The 22,414-nt window shown below is 48.2% G+C and overlaps 1 protein-coding gene across 1 annotated transcript in view; it reads left to right on the top strand.

The window, feature by feature from the left end:
* ZMIZ2 (zinc finger MIZ-type containing 2) overlaps nt 1-22,414 on the top strand; it is a 110,375-nt gene that overhangs the window by 71,562 nt on the left and 16,399 nt on the right. Inside the window, exons 2-12 of the mRNA XM_028708856.2 lie at nt 2,388-2,534; nt 3,075-3,189; nt 4,100-4,302; nt 8,514-8,706; nt 10,743-11,006; nt 13,762-13,941; nt 14,560-14,640; nt 15,886-16,057; nt 18,805-18,946; nt 21,098-21,308; nt 22,133-22,238. Coding sequence (XP_028564689.2) covers nt 2,485-2,534; nt 3,075-3,189; nt 4,100-4,302; nt 8,514-8,706; nt 10,743-11,006; nt 13,762-13,941; nt 14,560-14,640; nt 15,886-16,057; nt 18,805-18,946; nt 21,098-21,308; nt 22,133-22,238 — 1,717 coding nt within the window. The 5' untranslated portion in view covers nt 2,388-2,484. The remainder of the gene's footprint in view (nt 1-2,387; nt 2,535-3,074; nt 3,190-4,099; nt 4,303-8,513; nt 8,707-10,742; nt 11,007-13,761; nt 13,942-14,559; nt 14,641-15,885; nt 16,058-18,804; nt 18,947-21,097; nt 21,309-22,132; nt 22,239-22,414) is intronic.

Raw genomic sequence — 22,414 nt, forward strand, 5'->3', positions numbered from 1 at the left:
CAAGGGTCGTGATGGGCCTGGCCGTGCTCACAGGACAGAGGCAACGTGTGGCCGGCCGGCGTGCTGCCTTGGCCGGCTCAGAGTTGCGTCTGTCTGGATGCTGCGCGGACAGCAGAGAGTTAATCTGGCGTAACTAGGCCAGCCCTCCGGTCCGCGCCTGCCAGGACCTTGTTTTGCCATATCTGGGCAGTACGCCAAGTTCCTTCTGGCCGCTGTATAAAGTTGACGTAGTCAGAGCGAAAAGCCTCTGCTGAACAAATGCGACCACTTCCCCTCCGGAAAACTGGGAGCAAGCTGGGGGGGGGGGAGAATGTCATTGGGGAGGGGGCAAAACTCCCATTGGCTGGCTGGCGGTTTACCTGTCCAGCACAGAAATCAAGTGACCTGCTATCTAAGGTGGAGAGACTTCTCCTGATCTGGAACGAAAAGGCTAAAAGGCATCTGCGGGGAGAGGACACCAGGTTTTGCCACCCACTCGTGGCCTTGGCTGTCTGAGGATAAGAGTGTACATAAGGACACAAGGCATCTCTGGACTGTATCATAGAGGGAGTGCTTGTCCGTACCTTATTTCCAGAGAGGCAGCCATGTTAGTCTCTTTTGCAGCAAAGTTTCTTGCAGTCTCGTGGCACCTCAAGGACTTAGGCCCCATCTGCACTATATATTTAAAGCCATATCCTATGGCACGACAACGTTTCATTTTGTGTTTTTTTTTATTTATTTGTTGGATTTACATGCTAGTCTTCAAAAAGATCTCAGGGCGGTTCACAAGATGAGATTAAGAGCACAACCAGGGGTGCAAATGTGAACAAAATATTGGGGGGCCCAGGTAAGCCCCACCCTGCATATTCAATCACATAACCATTACGCTTTTGAATGTCCATCCACTTTAGGGGGTCCCCAGACCCCTAAAATACTGTATGCGGGGGCGAAGTTGGCTCCTATGAACACAACAATAAGGGGGCCAAAGATAAACCAGAACGTGTGAGAAATTATGGGATTTCAACATTGACTAATCAGCGTGGCTGCCTCCCCAAACTTTGGCAGACACACACAATATTCAACGTGGGATCACGTGTCACAACACTGATAGCTTCCTGAGCGCAAATCATCATGGACACGCAATAAAAATTATGTCTGGAGAAGTCCTCTGTGCACACAAGACACAGAGCTACAATTGCAGAGTTGGTTTAACAATCAATCCGTCTTTGCAGGGAGCTGTAGCAATTGTAACTCTGTAAGGGAAAGAGGGGGACGCGGGTGGCGCTGTGGGTTAAACCACAGAGCCTAGGACTTGCCGATCAGAAGGTCGGCAGTTCGAATCCCCACAATGGGGTGAGCTCCCGTTGCTTGGTCCCTGCTCCTGCCAACCTAGCAGTTCAAAAGCACGTCAAAGTGCAAGTAGATAAATAGGTACCGCTCTGGTGGGAAGGTAAAGGGTGTTTCCGTGCGCTGCTCTGGTTCACCAGAAGTGGCTTAGTCATGCTGGCCACATGACCCGGAAGCTGTACACCGGCTCCCTCGGCCAGTAAAGCGAGATGAGCGCCGCAACCCCAGAGTCAGCCACGACTGGACCTAATGGTCAGGGGTCCCTTTACCTTTAAGGGAAAGAGGGGCCTCCTAACACTTCTCAGCACTCTTTGGGGGACGTCATGACTATTTAAAGTAGTACCATAGTACTTTCAATATGTGGTGTGGATGTAGCCTCAGACTAAGGCAGTGTTTCTCAGACTTGGGTCTCCAGCTGTTGTGGGACAACAGCTCCCATCATCCCTGACCTCTGGTTCTGCTAGCTAGGGGTGCTGGGGGACCCAAGCTTGAGAAACACTGGACTTAGAGGTAAACTTGGGCTCACGTGAAACACGCTGAATGACCTAGGAACAGTCTCTCTCTTTCCCTCTCTGCTGGGCAGGGCTATAGGACATCCTGGTGGGTTGCTTTGGGAAGCAGCTGGCGGTGCCTTGTGTATATGTCACTGTGTGAAGGGCAGATCGTCTGCCTTGTGAAGAGAAGGTCCCAGGTTCTGTCCCTAGCATCTCCAGGAAGCGCTGGGAGACTCCTGCCTGGTCAATTCTAAACAAGATGGACCAATGTTCTGACTCAGCATGAGGCAGCTTCCTCTGTCCCTATGTATGTCTTGCTATTTGAAAGACCGAGGGCTGAGACGTAAAGTGGATTTCATGTGGAACATCAACCTGATCTAAGTCTCTGTGCTAGGCTTTCCTCACTAGTTCTTCAGGCAAGACAAGCTCAAAACCTTTTGATTTATTACTGTGGGTCGGCTTGCCCTGACCTGAGAGTGTTCCAGCCACCAAGCTTAGCCCGATTCCTGTTGCATGCCGTCTGGGAGAACATGGTTTTAATCTCTCTCTTTCTCTGTTTCTCAATAGCCCAACTAGAGCCGTGACACTGAAGAGGCTACTTGCTCCTCGCATTGGTGTTGCCTTGGAAGATCCTGCTCCCAACCCCGTCGCCTTTCTGTAGCCAATGAATTCAATGAACCCAATGAAACCATCGCTCCCGCCCACCCCACATGGGTACGTATGGCCAAGCTGGCCACACACGTCTGTATTCCTTCATGCACCTCTCTCTCTGTCTTACCCTTGGGAATAAACTGAGCCGGGTGTATTCTTCACAACAAAGAGGGATCAGAAATGGATAGGTGATTGAGATGCTATGTAGCTCAGAGATAGAGCCCCGGCTTTGCATGGAGAAAGTCTCGTGATTTCAACCCTTGATATCTGGAAGTGAAAACAATAGCCCTTCCCTGCGGTTTGCCCTCTGACAATCGGAATTTTGACGATACGCGGCACCTGAACATGGAGGTTCACTTTACCTAACATAATGCACACCTGTTGATGTTGCAGCCGCTGAGAGATCAACAGGGGCGCGTGCATCCACTCCTGTATTCCCCCTCCTGCGTAAGCATCAGTCCTGTGTTTTCTTGCTCTGCTTTGGGCCGCTTACCCACTCTTCCCGTGGTCCAGCAATCCCCACCTGCCTCCTGCCAGGCTTTTCTGCCACTTCCCCAAAGGCTCCTAATTAAAATGTTGTGCGTTGTTTGTTGCTTTTCCTAGTGATGGTTCATATGCCTACGAGTCAGTTCCTTGGCAACAGAATACCAATCAGCCTGCAGGATCTCTCTCAGTGGTAACCACGGTGTGGGGAGTCAGCAACACATCCCAGAGTCAGGTACCTTCCGCATTCTTCCAAAATGATGGGGTGGGGCGGGGAAGTGGGGTCTCTGGGTTTGCGTGTTTTCGGCCATCTTGGTAATCAGTCCCTAAAATGGGCAAGGAACCTTTTATTTTTTACCCCACTCCAAGGATTGCATTCCCTTCCAGGAAAACTTCTTGGGGGGGGCCACATGGGAGGGCAGAAGCTAAAATGGGCAGAGCAATGAATGCAGATTTCACCTTTCAGGGAAGTGAGTGTCCTTATCAGAGTTGAAGGGTGCATTCCATGCAGGCAAAAGAGGGTGTGGCCTGAGGAGAGGGGGTGTGGCCTGAGGTGAGTCTCAAGGGCCAGGCAGAGAGGCCTGGAGGGCCAGAGGTTCCCCAGCCCTGCCCTACAAGACTACACTGCCATCAAAACTGCCTAGTTAACCTAATGATAGATAGATAGATAGATAGATAGATAGATAGATAGATAGATAGATGATAGATAGATAGATAGATAGATAGATAGATAGATAGATAGATAGATAGATGATAGAATACTGCCTTATACCCGGAAGTCTCAGGGCAGTTCACAGAACAAAATAAAAATATTAATAATAAAAATAAATTAAACCACAAAATATATAATCAAAATAAAAATAACAACCCAATAACACCCCTCCCCTCAGAAACCCACATTTTAAAAGGACATAGGATGTCAGGGAATACAATGACAGTGTCCGTTCTAGTTTGTTTTGCCATTTGTGGGCTCCTTTGGCAAAAAAGCCTCCCTGAGTAGTCTTAAAGTGTTTTAAATTTGTTGTTAGCCACCCTGAGGTTTTTGAACCAGGAAGGGCGGGGTAGAAATAAAAATTTATTATTATTATTATTATTATTATTATTATTATTATTATTTCCTCACTTGGGCTCTTCAACCTCTGCAGGTTTTCGGAAACCCCATGGGCCCTGGGGGGAACACCTCTGGCAACCCCATGATGCCCAGCGTGGCCAGCAGCGGCTCTGGAATGAACTCGCCTCAGTTCATGGGACAGCAGCCTTTCCCAGAGGGATCTACCAACAAGGGCTACGTGCAGCCGGGGATGTACAGTCGCAACACTTACCCCGGAGGTCCGGGCTTCACCACAAGGTAGGTTCTGGACCAGCAGATCAACCTTGGTCCGTTGTGTACTGCCTGCCTGCCTGCCTGCCTGGGTCGCAGCAGGCATCAGCTTAGGTCAAAGGAACAAAAGCACTTCTACACGCAGCACGTTGTTAATCTGTGGAACTCACTCCCACAAGATGTGGTGCTGGCCGCGAACTTGGGGTGGCTTAGAGGATTAGAGAGATCCATGGAAGATAAAACACTTGTGGCTTCTAGCATGCCTCTGAACATCAGTTGAACAGTGCTGAAGAGTGTGCAGTTGCCTTCAGGTCCTGCTTGTGGGGTTCCCAAAGACACTTGTGGGGTTCCCAAAGGTGTGCCTTTGGCCTGATGCAGACGTTCTTTTTATGTAGAAGTCATTCTCCCCAGCCAGTGTGAGAAGAAAGAAGGGGTGCCTCTTTAAAGACAGGGCTTGCCATCTGGAATTTTTTAAGTGCTTTTATTGAAGTTAGTCGTCTTATTTAATTGGGGGCACCATTTTAGCAAATTATGGGCGCAGTCCTATACTTGCTTTCCTGGTTCTAAACCTCATTGCACTCCAGGGAACTTGGTCTTTAGCCAACGCCTGTAAGATGGTGCTGCGAAAGCCTTTCTAAGCGTAGTCCTGTACACAAAATTGCTTGGGAGCGGTGAGTCCTGTTGGATGCAGTGGGACTTAACTTCTGAATAAACAGGATTGCTTTGTTAATCAGTTTGTGAAACTGATTAAATATTGCAGCCCTGATTATTATTGGTAGGTGTGGGGCCAAGAAGGACCTCACTCAACCTACCCCCCCTCCAAGAAAAAAGCATTTGTCAGAAGGGTGGCTTGCTTGAGCCATCTAGAAATCCTCTCTATTTGATTTGTGTATTTTGAATTTCTAACCTACCTATTCACAATAAATCCGATGAATAAAATGCTCATCCAGAATATTACATATTACATTGAATATAACAGCCCCCAGGCCTGCTTAACTCCAGCTGTTTAATTTTTCTCCTAAACAAGGAGGTCTCACAGTGCTTCTGGAAAACTGTTTAAACCATTAGGAATTTGATGGGTCTGTTCCAGGTAGTTTCACAACCGTGGTTCAGTCACCAAGAATGTACCTCAATATACAATCTTGCAGTACAAATCTGTTGTATTGCGTATGCTCTGAAGTGGGTTTTTTATTTTTTATTTTTTACAGTCAATCAATCTATAGATTTCATGAAATAAATAAATACATAGTCAGATCTGAGGCTGTTCCAGATGCATTTTGAAGATCTGATTTTTGCAGATGAAGTTTGCAGGGATCACTTGACCCAGCAAGTTCTGGATGATACATTTTTTAAAAGCTTGCTTTTCTCCAGTCTATGTTTATACAACAAATTCACAATAGAAAGGGGAGAGCAATGGCTGCGATAGGAAGACGATGCTGCTGTTTTGAAACATCTGGGTTGGTGTGTGGCTCCTTCACTCCCCTTTGCCAAGAACACACTGATATCTCCACTCTCCCCTTTCTGTTCTTCCTGGGGGTAGAAGGGAGTTTGCTTGCTTCTTTGGAATCCTAAAACAGAAGGGGATTTTTTTAAAAGGGGGGGGGGCGGGAATTCTTATTTAAGGACACAGGGAAGCTGCCCTATGTTGAGTCAGAACATTCATCCATCCAGTTCAGTATTGACTACACTGACTGGCAGCAGTGCCCCCCCCCCCCAGCACGAATGGAAGAGTATCAGGGATTGGACTTCGGAGCTTCAGCTTGCAAAGTAGTTGGTCTGCCTTCCCCTTGTAGCAACCTCTTAACATGTGAATCAACGCTCTGCGTGGTGGAAGAACAAGACGCTTAGTGGGTGCGTGGGGAGTTGAGCTGTCAGACGCCTGTCACTTGCTGCATAGTCATCCCATTCCCCCTGTCGCCGCCACTGAGCGTGTGGGGGAAAGGGCATGAGTGTGTGACTAAGCATGGTTTGCCAGCTCATGGTTGCCTGCTCATGGTCACCAGGCCTGGTTTCCCAATCACCAAGACACCTCGCTCTTCTAGCATCATTCGACTCCAGCCGGGCTTCCCTCTACCTTCCAGAAGGACCGTGGTGTTACTGCTTTCCCTGATGTAAGAGGCCAAGTGGAAGTCATAATTCATCAGGGATCCATCAGTTGGCAGGGCAGCCTCCTTAAGGAAAGAAGGGCAGTGGTAGTGTTGCCCATTGGTGCAGAAAGTGGGAAGCCCCATCGTTCAGCCCAGACAGTGAGGTCCAGCTCCGAGGGCCTTCTGAAGGTCCCCTCACTGTGAGAAGTGAGATTACAGGGAACCAGGCAGGGGGCCTTCTTGGTAGTGGCGCCCGCCCTGTGGAACACCCTCCCACCAGATGTCAAGGAAATAAACAACTATCTCACTTTTAGAACAAAAAAAAATTCCTTCCAGTAGCACCTTAAAGACCAACTAAGTTAGTTCTTGGTATGAGCTTTTGTGTGCATGCACACTTCTTCAGATACACTGAAACAGAAGTTGCCAGATCCTTCTATATAGTGAGAAGGTGGGGAGGGGTATTACTCAGAAGGGTGGTGGGAATGGGTGATTGGCAGATAGCTGTGATGAGCCTGTTGACGACTCTTAACGACTGCAATAGGTCTTACAGGAAAAAGCAAGGGGTGAGAAGGTGAAAAATGGCTTTGTCATGTATAATGAGATAAGAATCCAATGTCTTTGTTCAGACCAGGTCTCTCCATGGTTTTAAGTTTGGTAATGAGTTGCAATTCAGCAGCTTCTCTTTCCAGTCTATTTCTGAAATTCCTTTGTAGTAAAACAGCTACTTTGAGATCTTGTATAGAATGTCCTGGGAGACTGAAGTGTTCTCCTACTGGTTTCTCTGTCTTGTGATTCTTGATGTCAGATTTATGTCCGTTTATTCTTTGGCGTAAGGTTTGGCCTGTTTGTCCAATATAGAGAGCTGAAGGACACTGTTGGCATTTGATGGCATACACAATGTTAGACGATGAGCAATTAAATAGTCCCGAGATGGTATGTGTGATGTTGGGGCCAGTGTCCTTATTATTATTATTATTATTATTATTATTAATAATGCCCTTCAGAACCAGGTCATTCTAGTTTTGTCCCCATCCACCTCCCTTCTGTGTTCTACAAGAGGTCATGGAGACAAGGCTGACAAGCTGTGCCACCATGTGGACTGGTTGTAAGTAGGACGGTGGGCCGAACTTGATGGGGCAGCATGCTTGTTTCCCCTAATCAATGAACCAGCCTCCACTGGAGAAGGAAGTAGGAGAGTCGCCTTCTGCCCATCCTGTTCCAGAAGAGGCTCTCTGGATCTAACCCTTTGCTTTCTTAAAAAAGATTCTGAAGACATCCCTCTTTTCCCACTTCAAATACCAGGTTCTTCTGCCCATGGAGTAGATCTGCGTTGTCTGGTCTGTGAGACACCCCCACCCCACCCCACCCCCCGACTTCCCTCAGTTCCAGTCTTTGGTTTCTCTAAGAATGCTGTTTTCTGCATGTTACAAAGTTGTATAGATCCTCAAACTATTTAGCTGATTATTATCAATAAAAAGTTTGTGAATGTTTATTCAAAGCCAGCCAAGGAGTCCAGTTCGCTTTGTTGCATCTTCAGATACTTTGTAAAGGGTTCCCATTCATCCTTAAAGTCACAGTTATCCTTATCCCGTAGCTTGTATGTCAGTTTTGCCAGTTCTGCATAGTCCATCAATTTTTCTTGCCATGATTCTTTAGTTGGGGTTTCTTCAGTCTTCCATCCTACCAGAACTCTCGTGGCCGTTGTCGCATACATGGAGATGTTTTCCAGCTTTTTTGGCAGGTCTTTCCCTACAATCCCCCAACAAAAATGCCTCGGGTTTTTTAACAAATGTTAAATGGAACATTTTCTTCAATTTGTTGTATATCATTTCCCAAAATTTTTTAATTACCTTACAATCCTACCACATATGATAAAATGTCCCCTCCTTTTCCTTACACTTCCAACATATATTTGAACTAGTTTTGTACATTTTCCCTAACTGCACTGGTATTGTGTACCATCTGTACATCATCTTCATGTAATTCTCCTTCAATAGGGAACAATCTGTAAATTTTAAGTCAGTTTTCCATAATTTTTCCCAATCATCCATCATAATGTTGTGACCTGCATCTTGTGCCCATTTAATCATAACTGATTTTACCTCTTCATCTTTCATCTCCCATTCTAATAGTACTCTTTTTCTTTTCCAGTTATGCAGGCAGCCCAAACGGCCCCGGGGGAATGGGCATTCCTTCACACACTGGGCGACCCCCTGCAGACTTCACCCAAGCAGCTGCCGCCGCCGCTGTTGCAGCGGCCGCCGCCACGGCCACAGCCACCGCCACCGCCACCGTGGCCGCCCTGCAAGAGAAGCAAAGCCAGGAACTCAGCCAGTACGGAGCGGTAAGATGCAGGTGGCGCGATTTCAGCGCTTGATTATTCCCGGGGGGTTTTGAGGGTGAAGAGCGGAACTCACAGGATGTAACTTGCAGCCGGGGAAATAGCATGAAGCCAAAGGAGTACCATCTGTTGCAATGCTATAATGAAAGGCCAAGGGCCTTGAATTTGCTCAGAGTGAAGTGGCACCTTCCCAGAGGGTGAGGGTGATCTTTCTCTCTTTCTCTCGAAATAATTTTTATTTGATTTTACAAATACAGAAGGGATGCGGGTGGCGCTGGGGGTTAAACCTCAGCGCCTAGGACTTGCCGATCGTCAGGTCGGTGGTTCGAATCCCCGCGGCGGGGTGTGCTCCCGTCGCTCGGTCCCAGCGCCTGCCAACCTAGTAGTTCGAAAGCACCTCCGGGTGCAAGTAGATAAATAGGGACCGCTTACTAGCGGGAAGGTAAACGGCGTTCCGTGTGCGGCTCTGGCTCGCCAGAGTAGCTTCGTCACGCTGGCCACGTGACCCGGAAGTGTCTGCGGACAGTGCTGGCTCCCGGCCCATAGAGTGAGATGAGTGCACAACCCTAGAGTCTGGCAAGACTGGCCCGTACGGGCAGGGGTACCTTTACCTTTACCTTACAAATACAGAATTATAACACTACAAAACACATATCCATATTTAGAGATTTCTAGACTTCCCACCTTCGTCTTTATGGGTCCAATTGCCAATCTTTTTGACTGCTTATTGTTCTATAATCCCTATTTTATATCACTCCATTTTGTCCATAGTACCTGCAGCATTACAAGTGTTACTGCACTCCTGCTAATGTTTTCATCTGCTTACAGTGGTCTCCCAGACAAATTATAAATTTCCCCCATTCTTTATTAAAGTTTTGGTCTTCTTGGTCTTTTCCCACCTTTGAGTCAGTTGCAGCTGTAGCAAGAAATGGTGCCCTGCTTTGGGTGGCAGATCAGGATTGCACCTTCATGGGTGACCAAAGAGATTGCATCCCCTATGAACTTCAGATGAATATACAGAGCGGCCTAATGCTGACATGGTTCACAGGATCTAATCATGGTTTAATAAGCCGCAATATGCACAAGCTCCGTGTCTTTGGCTGCAGCCCCTTCACTTTTCCCTTTTTTGCGAACAGGGGAACAAGCCAGGAAGGCACACTTAACCATAACTTCCTGTTCTGTGCAAACCAGGAAACTATGGTTAATGGCTTCCAAACAAGCCAGGATTCATCAACCAGCTTTAAAAATTACAGATTTTCCTGCTTTGTTGTTTGCCACCCTGGGCTCCTTTGGGAGGAAGGGCAGAATAGAAATAATAATTGTATTATAATAATAATTTTAAACCTTAACCATTGTTTCCTGGTTTGCGGAGAGCAGGAAACTATGGTTAGCTGTGCCTTCCTGGCTTGTTTTTCTGCTCGCTGAAAGGGAGGAGCAAAGTGAGAGAAGTGGGGGGTTGCACGCAGCTTGTGCCGTGATTTCATTGTGTGAAAACAGCCATTGAGTCAGACAGTTGGTCCCTCCAGCCCAGTATCTACGCTGACTGCCAGGATCTCAGGTGAAGAAAGATTTCCCATCACCTGTCCCCTACTTTTTTATTAAAAAAAGATGCCAGGGATTGATGCCAAGGTGGAGAGGAGCTGGCTTGGCTGCGGCAGATACATGGGAACAGTGATGTGACGTAGTCATTAGTGTTAGACTCAGACTTGGGAGACCAGGGATCAAATGCTGATTCAACTATGAAGCTCACAAGGTGGCCTTGGGCCATAGGCTTGTTGTGAAGATCAACTTGGGCAAGGGAGCATGTACACCACATTGCGCTCTTTGGAGACAGGATGTAAATAAAATAATAAAGAAGAATGAATATTCATTGTTAGGGTCCAGCACTGGCCATCTGTTGAGGTGCGCTGTATTCTCTCAACCCTTGCTTCCACAAAGGGCTTGGTTTCCTATCACATTGTGCTAACCTTTCTTTCTTTCTTTCTTTCTTTCTTTCTTTCTTTCTTTCTTTCTTTCTTTCTTTCTTTTCCCCCCTGAAGATGGGAGCTGGGCAGCCCTTCAACAACCAGTTTCTTCCTCACTCGGGGCCGCGAGGGCCATCCGTGCCCCCCGGGATGAATCCTGCCAACATGGGCGGCGTGATGGGTGCTTCTGGGATGTCTCCCATGAGCATGAACGCAGCGAGGGCGCCTGCCATGAGCGCCCTGTACGGCAGCCAGCGGATGCCCCAGCATGGCTACCCTGGTCCCCCGCAAGGCCAACCGATGCCCAGGCAAAGCGTCAAGAGGACGTATTCCAATGAGGTGAGGTCAGGGTGGGGGAGGAGATAAATAGGTACCGCTCCTGCGGGAAGGTAAACGGCGTTTCCGTTCGCTCCGGCACTCATCATGGTGTCCCGTTGTGCCAGAAGCGGTTTCGTCATGCTGGCCACATGACCCGGAAAGCTGTCTGTGGACAAACGCCAGCTCCCTTGCCTAAAAGCTAGATGAGTGCCACAACCCCAGAGTTGCCATTGACTGGACTTATCCGTCCAGGGGTCCTTTACCTTTAGGTGGTCTGACTCCATATAATGGAGCTTCCTATCTTCCTAACTTAACTTATTGGTGGGAATTGTAAGGAAGCCAGTTTGGGCTAATTATTAGGAGGCACTGCATACCAGGCCACCACCCATGCTTGCTGTGTCCAGTCTAATCTATTAATGCGTGTCCATGTTAAAAACATGGCAGTAGGTAGCAATACCACCCACCAGCAGTGTTGGTAGCACTTTCAGCCGCTGCTGCCATGACCACCTGGCTGTTTTCTGCTATAAGGTACTTCCTCATATAAGGAAATCAGCCCTGAGTGCTCACTGGAAGGACAGATCCTGAAGCTTAGACTCCAATAATTTGGCCATCTCATGAGAAGAGAAGACTCCCTGGAAAAGACCCTGATGTTGGGAAAGATGGAGGGCACAAGGAGAAGGGGACGACAGAGGACGAGATGGTTGGATAGTGTTCTTGAAGCTACCAGCATGAGTTTGACCAAACTGCGGGAGGCAGTGGAAGACAGGAGTGCCTGGCGTGCTCTGGTCCATGGGGTCACGAAGAGTCGGACATGACTAAACGACTAAACAACAACAACTTCCTCATATGCCTACCTAAGGTCTTATCTGCACCAGCTCATTAGCCTATAATGGCCCTGGGTAGCATCCTTTTTCCCCCATGCAAGTTACAACCTTATCAAAAAAGAGCCTCTGCTGTTCCCAGGATGGTTTGGGTTAAATGTCTGCATTCCTTTTCATCCTGTGTGTAGCTCCCTCCTCTGCTGTTTTATTAGCGGAGTCTTTGTCCTTAAAAAAGAGGAAACGAATAGAAAGAAATTAGGTTGATTTGTACATGTCTACCCATTCACCACAACTCATTCTGCTCAATTTGTTTTTCGGTGGGAGGGAAAACGTCTGTAACATTTACAGCTTTGCCTTTCTATTTCACAACTCCATGGAGACATCGTAGGGCTGCTTCCATTCCTCCCTGTTTCATTTCGCACCATGCACCAAGGTTTCTGGCGTGGGTGTAATTGCACATAGCCTATGCTATTTTAGCTATTGCTTTTTTAAAAAGACAAATATAATAATAAGCAGAACAATGAGGTCCAGAATTCTTACAAGGAAAATGTATGTATGTACGAGAAATGTGCTGGCATGTGGCCCTCCTGAGGTTGCTGGAATCCCAACTCCCATCAGCCCCAGCCAAGCATGGCCAGTGATCAGGGATGATGGTAGCTGACAGTCCCAACAACATCCGAGAAGACGACAGGTTCCCCACGCCTGCTGTCTTAAGGCTGTTTCCTGTGTTCCACGGTCCCCCCCCCCCCCCGCCCATAATCCTGAAATCCTTTGGCTTGGGGAAAACATGGGACCCCATGAAAGATATACCGTATTTTTTGCTCTATAAGACTCACTTTTTCCCTCCTAAAAGGTAAGGGGAAATGTGTGTGCGTCTTATGGAGCGAATGCAGGCTGCGCAGCTATCCCAGAAGCCAGAACAGCAAGAGGGATTGCTGCTTTCACTGTGCAGTGATCCCTCTTGCTGTTCTGGCTTCTGAGATTCAGAATATTTTTTTTCTTGTTTTCCTCCTCCAAAAACTAGGTGTGTCTCGTGGTCTGGTGCATCTTATAGAGCGAAAAATATGGTAATCAGCAACAAACCGTACACTCAGCCTATTTGAAGACACCCACTCCTGTAAAGGTTGTAGTGGAATGAAAGAAGGATTACACTTAGTCATGCTGGAAAGGAATATTTTAAGAATATTACAGGCCTGAGAGGAAGGACTGAGATATGGATATGCTTTGAGGTTCAGACTGTGGGAAGCCGTAAAATCAAAATTACAATTCGGAAGACAATTTGATCTTTTTTTATTTTAGTTTTTTATTTTTATTGGACTATGATTTGATATGGTAATTGGATGTTTTTTATTGGAAAATTAATAAACGCTCTAACAACAACAACAAAAACAATATTACAGGCCAATCTGAGGAGGAAACTTGTAGCTACAGCACAATGCGCGACATCTGTTCCGATTGCTTACCGCAGAGATTGGCACTTGGCAGACAGAAAGTGGCAAACACATGGCATCAGCAATGACAGCGCTGACAAGATCGTTCTCCTTTGATTTCCGATGAATTAGTCAGCACTCCCAACTTCTAGACTCGTAGGCTGTTTACAGATGTAACGCTAAAGGTTTGGTGTTAAGGACCTAAGAGTCCTGGATCAAACCAAAGGCCTATCTAACCTAGTATCCTGTTGTTCTCACAGTAGCCAGCCAAATGTTTGCAAGAAGCCCACAAGCAGGTCTTGAGTACAGCATCACTCTACCCACATGTAATCTCTGGCAGCTGGCATTCAGAGACTATCAGTCGTGAATTTGTTTAATCCTCTATTCAAGGTGGCTCCTGTTCCTCCCTTTTGCGGTAGTGAACCCCACAGTTTCAGTACACACTGTGTGAAGAAGTACTTCCGTTTGTTAGTAAAGAAATAGTGTCCTGCCATCCTAATTCTCTACCTTTGCTCTTTCTTCCAGGGTTATCCAGGACAGCAGTACATGCAGAGTGGCCAGTATCCCTCTCAAGCTGGGCAGTATGCCCCCACTGCCCCCCAGCCGTCTGCTCCGTCCCCTTCGTATCCTGGCCACAGGATGCCCATGCAACAAGGAATGAGCCAGTATCTCTCTGGCTCTGGCACTGGTGGCCCGTACTATAAGGTACCCAGTTACTATGGAAACAGCCTCCCAAGATTCTCTTGGGATGCGTGGAAGAAATTCAGCCTCCTTGCGGAGAAAGAGACCCCCCCCCCCAGTAGTAGTCATAAATGTGTCAGGAGTAGATCCAGGCTAAGTGAAGGTGATGTAGTGCGTGTCACTTTGGTTTGACCTATGGCACGTGAATGCTCTGTCGCCTGGGTCTGCCCTTTCCCTCCGCGATTTAGTACTTCCACCTTTTTGATATCCCTAGCTTTTTGCCCAAAGAGATCTTAAGAAAGTGAGCCCCAGCAAAACTGGGCGCTCATCGCTTTTGTATAAAGGGGGGAGGGGTGCGGGGAACGGCAGGCGGAAGACAAGGGCTTCCACCAAAGTTACCCAGTAAACCAGGGGTGGAAATACGCCATGAACCACCCCACCCCAAGCAGCCATCCTTCAGGTAAAAGAGCCACTGTGTCACTTAGTCAGATACCCCGACCAGAAGACGATGGGTAGTATCCCACTCCAAAGGGCTGAGAGGGGGAAGTATAACTAGGCTAAGGCAGTTTTTTTTCTTGAGAATAAGGATGGTCCAGGGAAACACATTATTCTGATACCAGTCTTTCAACTTCTCCTTTCCAGCCTACGGATCAGTTCAACGGTCAAAATGCCAACTTCAATGGAGGCAACTTCAACAGCTACGGACAGGCTACTATGAATGGGGTGAGTCTATGACTATTCCGATCCTTCAAGACTTATCTAGGCACGTTGCAATGATGTGGAAGCCAGTTACTCACCTCTAGTCTTTCTCGGGGAATTCTTTTGTGTTTCCTTAAGTTTTGCAAAGCCCTAATGGTACTCTTGGGATGCGGGTGGCGCTGTGGGCCAAACCACAGAGCCTAGGACTTGCCAATCAAAAGGTTGGCGGTTCGAATCCCCACAACGGGGTGAGCTCCCGTTGCTCGGTCCCTGCTCCTGCCAACCTAGCAGTTTGAAAGCACGTCAAAGTGCAAGTAGATAAATAGGTACCACTTTGGCGGGAAGGTAAACGGCACTGGACCTAATGGTCAGGGGTCCCTTTACCTTTTAATGGTACTCTTGGTGGTTGTAGTCCATACACTCAATAGGGATTCATTCCCCAGCTGCCAGGTGTCCTCTTTGGACTGATTTTTCTCCTGCTAAATCAGAGGTGGGCAACCTGCGGCCCAGGGGTCTCCTTTGGCCCTTTTTCCTAATTTTGTGGGGTCATTGGCCCAATGTCATGCAGGTGTTAAGGAATCATGGAATTGCAGAGTTGGAAGGGACCACAAGGGTCATCTAGTCCAACCCTCTGCAATGCAGGAATCTTTTTGCCCAACGTGGGACTCAAACTCATAACCCTGAGATTATGACCGTCATGCTCTTAAGAGTGTGGCAGAGAGAGAGAGGGAGAGAGAACTGTGTGCCAACCCACCACTGTCATATGGTCCCCAATAGTTTACCCGCCAAGGAAATGCAGGCCTTGAAGGAATAAATGATGATGTGTGTCAAGTTAGAACAAACCACATGCAATCAGAGGGGAATTTGGAAGTTTTCACTTAACCTCAGTTTATCATGTCAGATGGGCTGATAAAACTGTGGTTAACAACAACTGGGATTAGTTCCGAACAAGTTACCTTCAGGCCGCAATTACTGACTCGCCATTGTTAAGATTAATCCCAGTTCCTGGATCTGGACAACAAGGCAAACTGTGACCAATCAAAAGCAGAAGAAAAAGCTTCCACGCTCCTACTTCTGGTTTCATGGGATCAGCAGCAGCGCACAAACCCACAGCTCTCTGTGGCTCATTCCTGTTTGTGCACACCATACCAAACCAGGATTTAGTAGCATGTGGGAATGCAGTCTCGCAGTCTCTACCCATTAGCCGCGTGGGTTTCAACATGTGCCCTGCTGCATCAAGTTAGCCTGATGTTTTGATTCTCCTTTCAGCCTGGAAGATCCATGCCTGGTTACCCCAGCTCCCCTCTACCTGGGAATCCCACCCCTCCAATGACACCTGGCAGCAACATCCCCCCATACATGTCCCCAGGGCAGGACGTGAAGTCCCCGTTCCTTCCAGACATCAAACCCAACATCAACTCTTTGCATCCGTCTCCCTCTGGTAAGTCTTTGCTTCATATCGAGACCTGGGTTCTGGCTGATTTACCTCCGCACTCCCACTGGCTTCAAGGGGAATCGTTTGCGAAAGGCCCAAGGGATTCTTAAGGGCTTTGAATGTCCCTTAATTATTATGTTTTTAAGATCCCCTTTTTCCAGTAATTGGATGATCCACCTGATCTTAGGAGGCTATATAGCCAGTCATTAAACTGGGAGGGGCAAGCCTTTTAACTGAAGTCAACTTTCTCAAAAACAGTACGGCGCCTTAGGCTCCTTCCTTTCTGTATCGTGTTGCAGTTCTCAAGAGCAAATGAGAGTGCCCTTTGAGCACCATCCCCAACGCCAGCTTTGAACACAAAGACCCACAGAAAGGCAATATTGGTAGCTGTTGTAATCTTTTATGGGATTCCCTTCCTTGGGAGGTTCCCCGGAGCCCTAACCTGAGTGCAGGCCTGAATTAATAATAGCACTTCTGTTTGTACAGTCTTTTGGCGACTGTAGATGAGAAACAAGTGTTATTTTAATTTATAATTGGTTTTATATTAACTTTAATAAAACCGCTCTGCTCTGCTCTGGAACTCTAAGCTTAAACCAAATAGCTTCATTGGACGCTCATTGAACATGGACTATAAAGCACCTCTTCTGATTGGTACACTAGAGGAATATCCAATCTGCTACCTACCCTTTGGAAACTTTATACAGTGGTACCTCGGGTTGAGTACTTAATTCGTTCCAGAGGTCCGTTCTTAACCTGAAACTGTTCTTAACCTGAAGCACCACTTTAGCTAATGGGGCCTCCTGCTGCCGCCGCGCCGCCGCAGCCCGATTTCTGTTCTTTTCCTGAAGCAAAGTTCTTAACCTGAAGCACTATTTCTGGCTTAGTGGAGTGTGTAACCTGAAGTGTATGTAACCTGAAGCATATGTAACCCGAGGTACCACTGTACAATTAAATGTTGCAGTTTGGAGTGCTCCTGTTCAGAGTTCCAGTCAGTCAGCTGTACCTTTTCCAGGTCATTCCATTCCACACAGAGTTTCTTTCTGTTCTTTCTGTTTCTTTCCTCCACTCCCTACCCCCGCCAACAATTAATCTCCTTTTTTGGCCACTGAGCAGCCTGTCCTCATTGGGCTACTGTCACAATCCACCGGGTTCCAGTTCCACAAGGAATAGGTCCCTCACCAAAGCACTTCGACAACAAGGGCATCATTGCCAAGGCAGTGAAATCCAAGCAAAACCATGGTTAAGCACACAGAATCTGTCTAGCTCAGAAGATCATCCATAGGCCAGCAAGAGTCCACAGTCAGCATCCCAGAAAATTCAGCAAAGCCCAGCATGGGGTTATGGAAGAAGTAGCCAGCAGCTACTTGGGCCTTCTAGCAGCTGTTAGTAGTGAAGGAGTTTCGGGAATTGCTTATTCACAAGTAGCACAACGACTCTGTGTCATGACTCCTTGGCCTGGGTTTGGGCCTTTGGTGCCATTGTTCATGAGGTGATGGTTCTACCAAGGTCATCCTCTGGAGCTTCAGGAGTTCTGTAGCAGGTCTCAACCCAGAGGGCTCCTCAAGGACTGGTTTTAAGAGGACCCTTCCTTCCCATGTTCCTTGATCTGTGAGGCGTCTCTACTTCATCCTCCAAATCTACTACCAGATCAGGACTAGGCCTGACAGCTGCTTTAGTTGTGAAGTTCCTCCCTGAAGGTTCCTCCTCCCTGAAGGTTTCTTGTACTTCTGGAAACCTTGGGTTCCCCATGAATGGTGGGGCTGAATTGGCTAAGTAAGGAGAACTGAGTTCACACATGCACACAAGGAGGCGGGGTTTTTTGACTCAACCAGGATTCAGTTTGTGCATTTAGCAGAATCGCATGGTAAACCTTCTCTTGATGGCAGGACTTCACACAGCATGTTGGGAGGGGTTGAAAATATTAAGCACGAAGGATTCAGGTGATGTGGACATTTAATGTTTGGATTTAAATTTGTTATGTAAAACTAAAAAAAATTTTTTTTAAAAAAGAAAGCATTAAACACACACACACAAAACAACAACCCACACACACCTCCCTGTATATAGAAAATGCATGTCAGTGAGAGAGGTTCAACCCCAGCCTTCTCAACATGTTGTTTACTTTTTGAAGTGGAGTGGTCTTTTTCATGGAATAGCATTAAAAATATGATTCCTTCCCCTTTACCTTCCCCTTGCTGCACCCCCCGCGCCCCGCGCCCCCGGTCCCATAGCCCAAAGTGATTAAGTCCAGGGCAAGCTTTCTCACTTGATTCTGCTCCAGATTTAGCCAGCAGATTCGGGGGAAACAGCAGAATTTCGGTGGTTAGAGGATTCCACGGCAGTTCAGAAGTGGCAGTTGGGTGCTTGGCCCCCATGTGGGGGAAGGGCGCCTGCGGACCTCATTAATATGCAGTGGGTACAGTCTGGGGTGGGGTGGAAAGGAGAGCAAGGAGTTCCTGCTCCCCCCCAAATGCTTGGAAAGTGCAGGGTCGTGGGGGAGGGGAAGGGTGACGAGGCCCCTGGAGCCACAGAAGGAGCGGCGACCAGGCCTCTTCTCTGCGCCACCTGCGTCCTCATCCCACCTGCCAGGCATTTGCTTTGCCCCCAGGCGCACGCCGTCCCTTACGGCATCCCCGGCTGCCGGGTCAAGCTGGCCTCCGCACCGGCCCTGGTGCCCCTGCGCTACCTCACGGTGCCCGTTGCCTTGCGCCAACAGCCCACCGCCAACCCTCTCTCTCATCTCGCCCTGCCAGGAAACCCTTGCGACGAGCTGCGCTTGACCTTCCCCGTGCGGGACGGGGTAGTGTTGGAGCCCTTCCGCCTCCAGCACAACTTGGCTGTCAGCAACCACGTCTTCCAGCTCAGGGACTCGGTTTACAAGACTCTGATGCTCAGGTGAGAGAACTGTCCTCCTCCTTCCCCCCCCCCCTGTTGCTGTTGTGCTTCCCGCAGAGGAGCTCATTTCCTCCCACCGGGGTCACCAGGAATGCTCTGTTGGGAACAGAGAGAGCATCCGTGCTTCAGAGTCTGCACAGGAACAAGGAGAGGAACTGGCTGTGACCCAGAAAGGTCTTCCTTGTTCCTTGGACCTCTTCAGCTCCTTAAGACCAGAGAGCCCCCTATTTCACTGTATCAGGCCTGTGGGGCCTTTGGCCCTCCAGATGTTGTCAGACTCCAACCCCCAGTGTTCAGTGCTGATGGATCATGGGAGTTTGAGTCCAACAGCATCTGAAGGGCCAAAGGTTCCCCACCCCCGCACTAGACCATCCAGGTACTCAGTTGCACACTTACCTGGAACACAGGTAGTCTGAAAGTCTTACATCATAAATTCTGGGCAGTCATTCACCACACTTTTAAAAGAAACAGTGGGTTGTTTAATTGACTGTTTTTTGTTCTTTGCAAGGGGTGGAAGGTAGCAAGTTCACCATCTGTTCTAAACCTCCAAAATAGGTCTGGCAGTAAGTTCCAAAACCGATCCTCAGTTTTAACTGGGCAAAGGTCCATAGCTCAGTGGCAGAGCACTGCTTTACATGCAGAAGGTCCCAGGTTCATTCCCCAGCATCCCCGGATATTGAGATGGCACTGTCCAAAAGCCTGGAGAGTTGCCAGCCAGCCAGTGCAGACAGGACTGAGCTCAATGGGTCAGTGGTCTGACTTTGTATCTAAAGTATCTTCCTGTGTTCCCAACATTCCCAACTTGTCAGAGACAGAACTGAAAATCTAAGAGGGGAGAAAAGAAGGGGGGAATCCGGAGAAAAATGAGGCGGGGTGTGTCCGCAAGAAATGATTTTCTCAGTTGGGAAAAAGGCAGATAAGGGAAGAGGGCTTTCACATCTCTATCCAGAAAGAGATCTGCATTGAACACTCAACGAAGGCTTCTGAGATGCTCATTTCTGAGGTCTTTCCTAGCCATTGTTTGACTAGCATCAGACTTCCAGTATCAACCAGGGATTGCATACTCCCATTTTGGCTGCAGCTCCGTGTTTAATTTTGAGTGGCATCTGTTGTGTTGTATCACAACAGTAACTACTGCAGGTTACAACTCTGATGGGCCGAACTGGCCACAGACTGCCTGCGTGAGGCACTTGGAGGATCAAAAGCCCCACTTTCCCACGTAGAGGTAGATTATTATCTCATCAGCCTTTCAGTTGTGGAATTCCCTTCGCCACAGAGGTGCACCGGGTACCTTCATTACGTAGTTCCCATCCTATGCTGAAGATGCATCTCTTTACCCCAGTCTTCAACAACTGACCACCACAGTCGTCATTTGTTTTAAACTGATTTTAATATTGTATTTTTAAATTGCTTTGGGACCTTATGGTGAAGGGTGGTTACTGTTTCAAACTAACAATCATAATAATTTGGCCCCTTGGCTCTGAAGAACTTCTCTCTGTCCCCTTCCTACAGAGAGAAGTTCTCTGGCGTTCCCAAGGAGAATAGCTTAAAACAGAAACATGCCAGACCTTCTGTGTCTTGAGAGATTCTTGCTTTATCCCCGTCAGCCCTAAATCCGTAGCACAGGGATGCTTTGCATCAATAAGGGTTCAATCCCCAGCATTTCCACAGGGAAGGACCTGTGTCCAGATGGAGCAATACTTGAAGCCAGTGGTCCAACTTGCTATAAGACAGTTTCATATGTTCCTGCAATGAGCTATGGTCTTCAGAAGGGGTGGGGATGTTCCCTTGGGGGCTTTATATGCCACTGGTGAGTGGGGCAGCGGCAAAAATGAGCGGAGCAACACATGCAAATTTTACATTTGCACAGAAGGCTCACTCACACACCCTTCCACCCAGGAGGCATTATCAATGCAAGAGGCATCATCAGATTTCAAGGACATACCCCATGCATAAGATGCAGAGCAGGGGCAGCCTAAAGAGTGAGTGCATGGCCTGAGTGGAGTTCTGAGGGCCAGATAGAGAAGATTGGAGGGCCACATCTGACCCTCCACCCCTTCGCAGGGTCTTGCATGCGTCGCTGGTGGGCTTCCCAAGGAATCAGCTTTTCGTTGCTGTTTTTCCGAAAGGCGTTTCATTTGCTTTCCCCAGGCCTGACTTGGAGCTGCAGTTCAAATGTTACCACCACGAGGACCGGCAGATGAACACCAACTGGCCAGCCTCAGTGCAGGTCAGCGTGAACGCCACGCCCCTGACCATTGAGCGGGGAGACAACAAGACATCACACAAGCCGCTCTACCTAAAGCAGGTGTGCCAGCCGGGCAGGAACACCATCCAGATCACCGTCACTGCTTGCTGCTGTGTAAGTTGCCTCTTGGATTCCTTCTCTCCCCGACGCCCCCCCCCCCACCAGGGGATCTCTTGTTCCCACAGCTGCCTGGAGCCCACTGTTGAGTTGCATGTGTTTACCCAGGAGAACACCCTACAACTGCCTTCTCTGTGGCGTATCCCCTTCAAATTCATTGCAGGGATCCGCTAAATACTTTGAATATCCCCATGGCCGTGTAAATATACGGAGGCCTTGTATAAGAATTAGCCAGATGCTCTCAGTTAAGGCCACTATACCTCTTTAAACAGTCGTGGCTTCCCCTCCAAGCATCCTGGGAACTGTAGTATGTAAAGGGTGATGAGAGTCCTAAGGAGACCCCTGTTCCCTTCACAGAGCTACAATTCCCAGAGTTCCCTGAGAAGAGGGATTGATTGTCTAACCACTCTGGGAATTGTAGTGCTGCTGGGGGAAGACAATAAGAGTCTCTTAAAAGTGCTTGGTCCGCTTAACATACTACAGTTATTGGCATTCTTTGGGGGAAGCGACGGGCTTAGGTACAGTAGTGCTTTCAGTGTTTGTATGTGGCCTCAATGGTGCATTTTGCACATAGCACATCTGTGCAGGAGCGGCAGGTGGCGATGCAGAGCCCTGAAGCTCACAAGCAGGATAGGACGGTCATAGGTCACCCTGTCCCAGGGTTGCTCCTCAGCAGCTGCTAGTCAGAGACATGCAGCCTCTGTGGATTTGTTGCTCTGATCTTTTGAGAAGGGGGCGAGACCTTCTCTTTCCTATTCACTTTGTTCATGGAATCTCCCGAGACACAGCCGCTAACCTCTTTTCTCCTCCTTTCTTCCCAGTCTCACCTCTTCGTCCTGCAGCTGGTCCACAGGCCCTCCGTGAGGTCTGTTTTGCAAGGCTTGATAAAAAAACGGCTTCTGCCAGCGGAGCACTGCATCACCAAAAGTGAGTTATGCGCTCAAAGAGCATAAGGAGAACCTGCTGGATCTGGGTAAACTCCCATCCAGCGCAGCATCCTCTTTGCGCAGTGGCCAAGCAGATGCCCACACGTTAAGGCAGGAGTGCAACAGCACTCTCCCTGCTTGTGCTTCCCAGCAAACTGGCATTCAGAGGCTTACTTA

This window comes from Podarcis muralis, chromosome 15 (assembly GCF_964188315.1).
Source record: "Podarcis muralis chromosome 15, rPodMur119.hap1.1, whole genome shotgun sequence".
NCBI classification, from domain to species: domain Eukaryota; kingdom Metazoa; phylum Chordata; class Lepidosauria; order Squamata; family Lacertidae; genus Podarcis; species Podarcis muralis.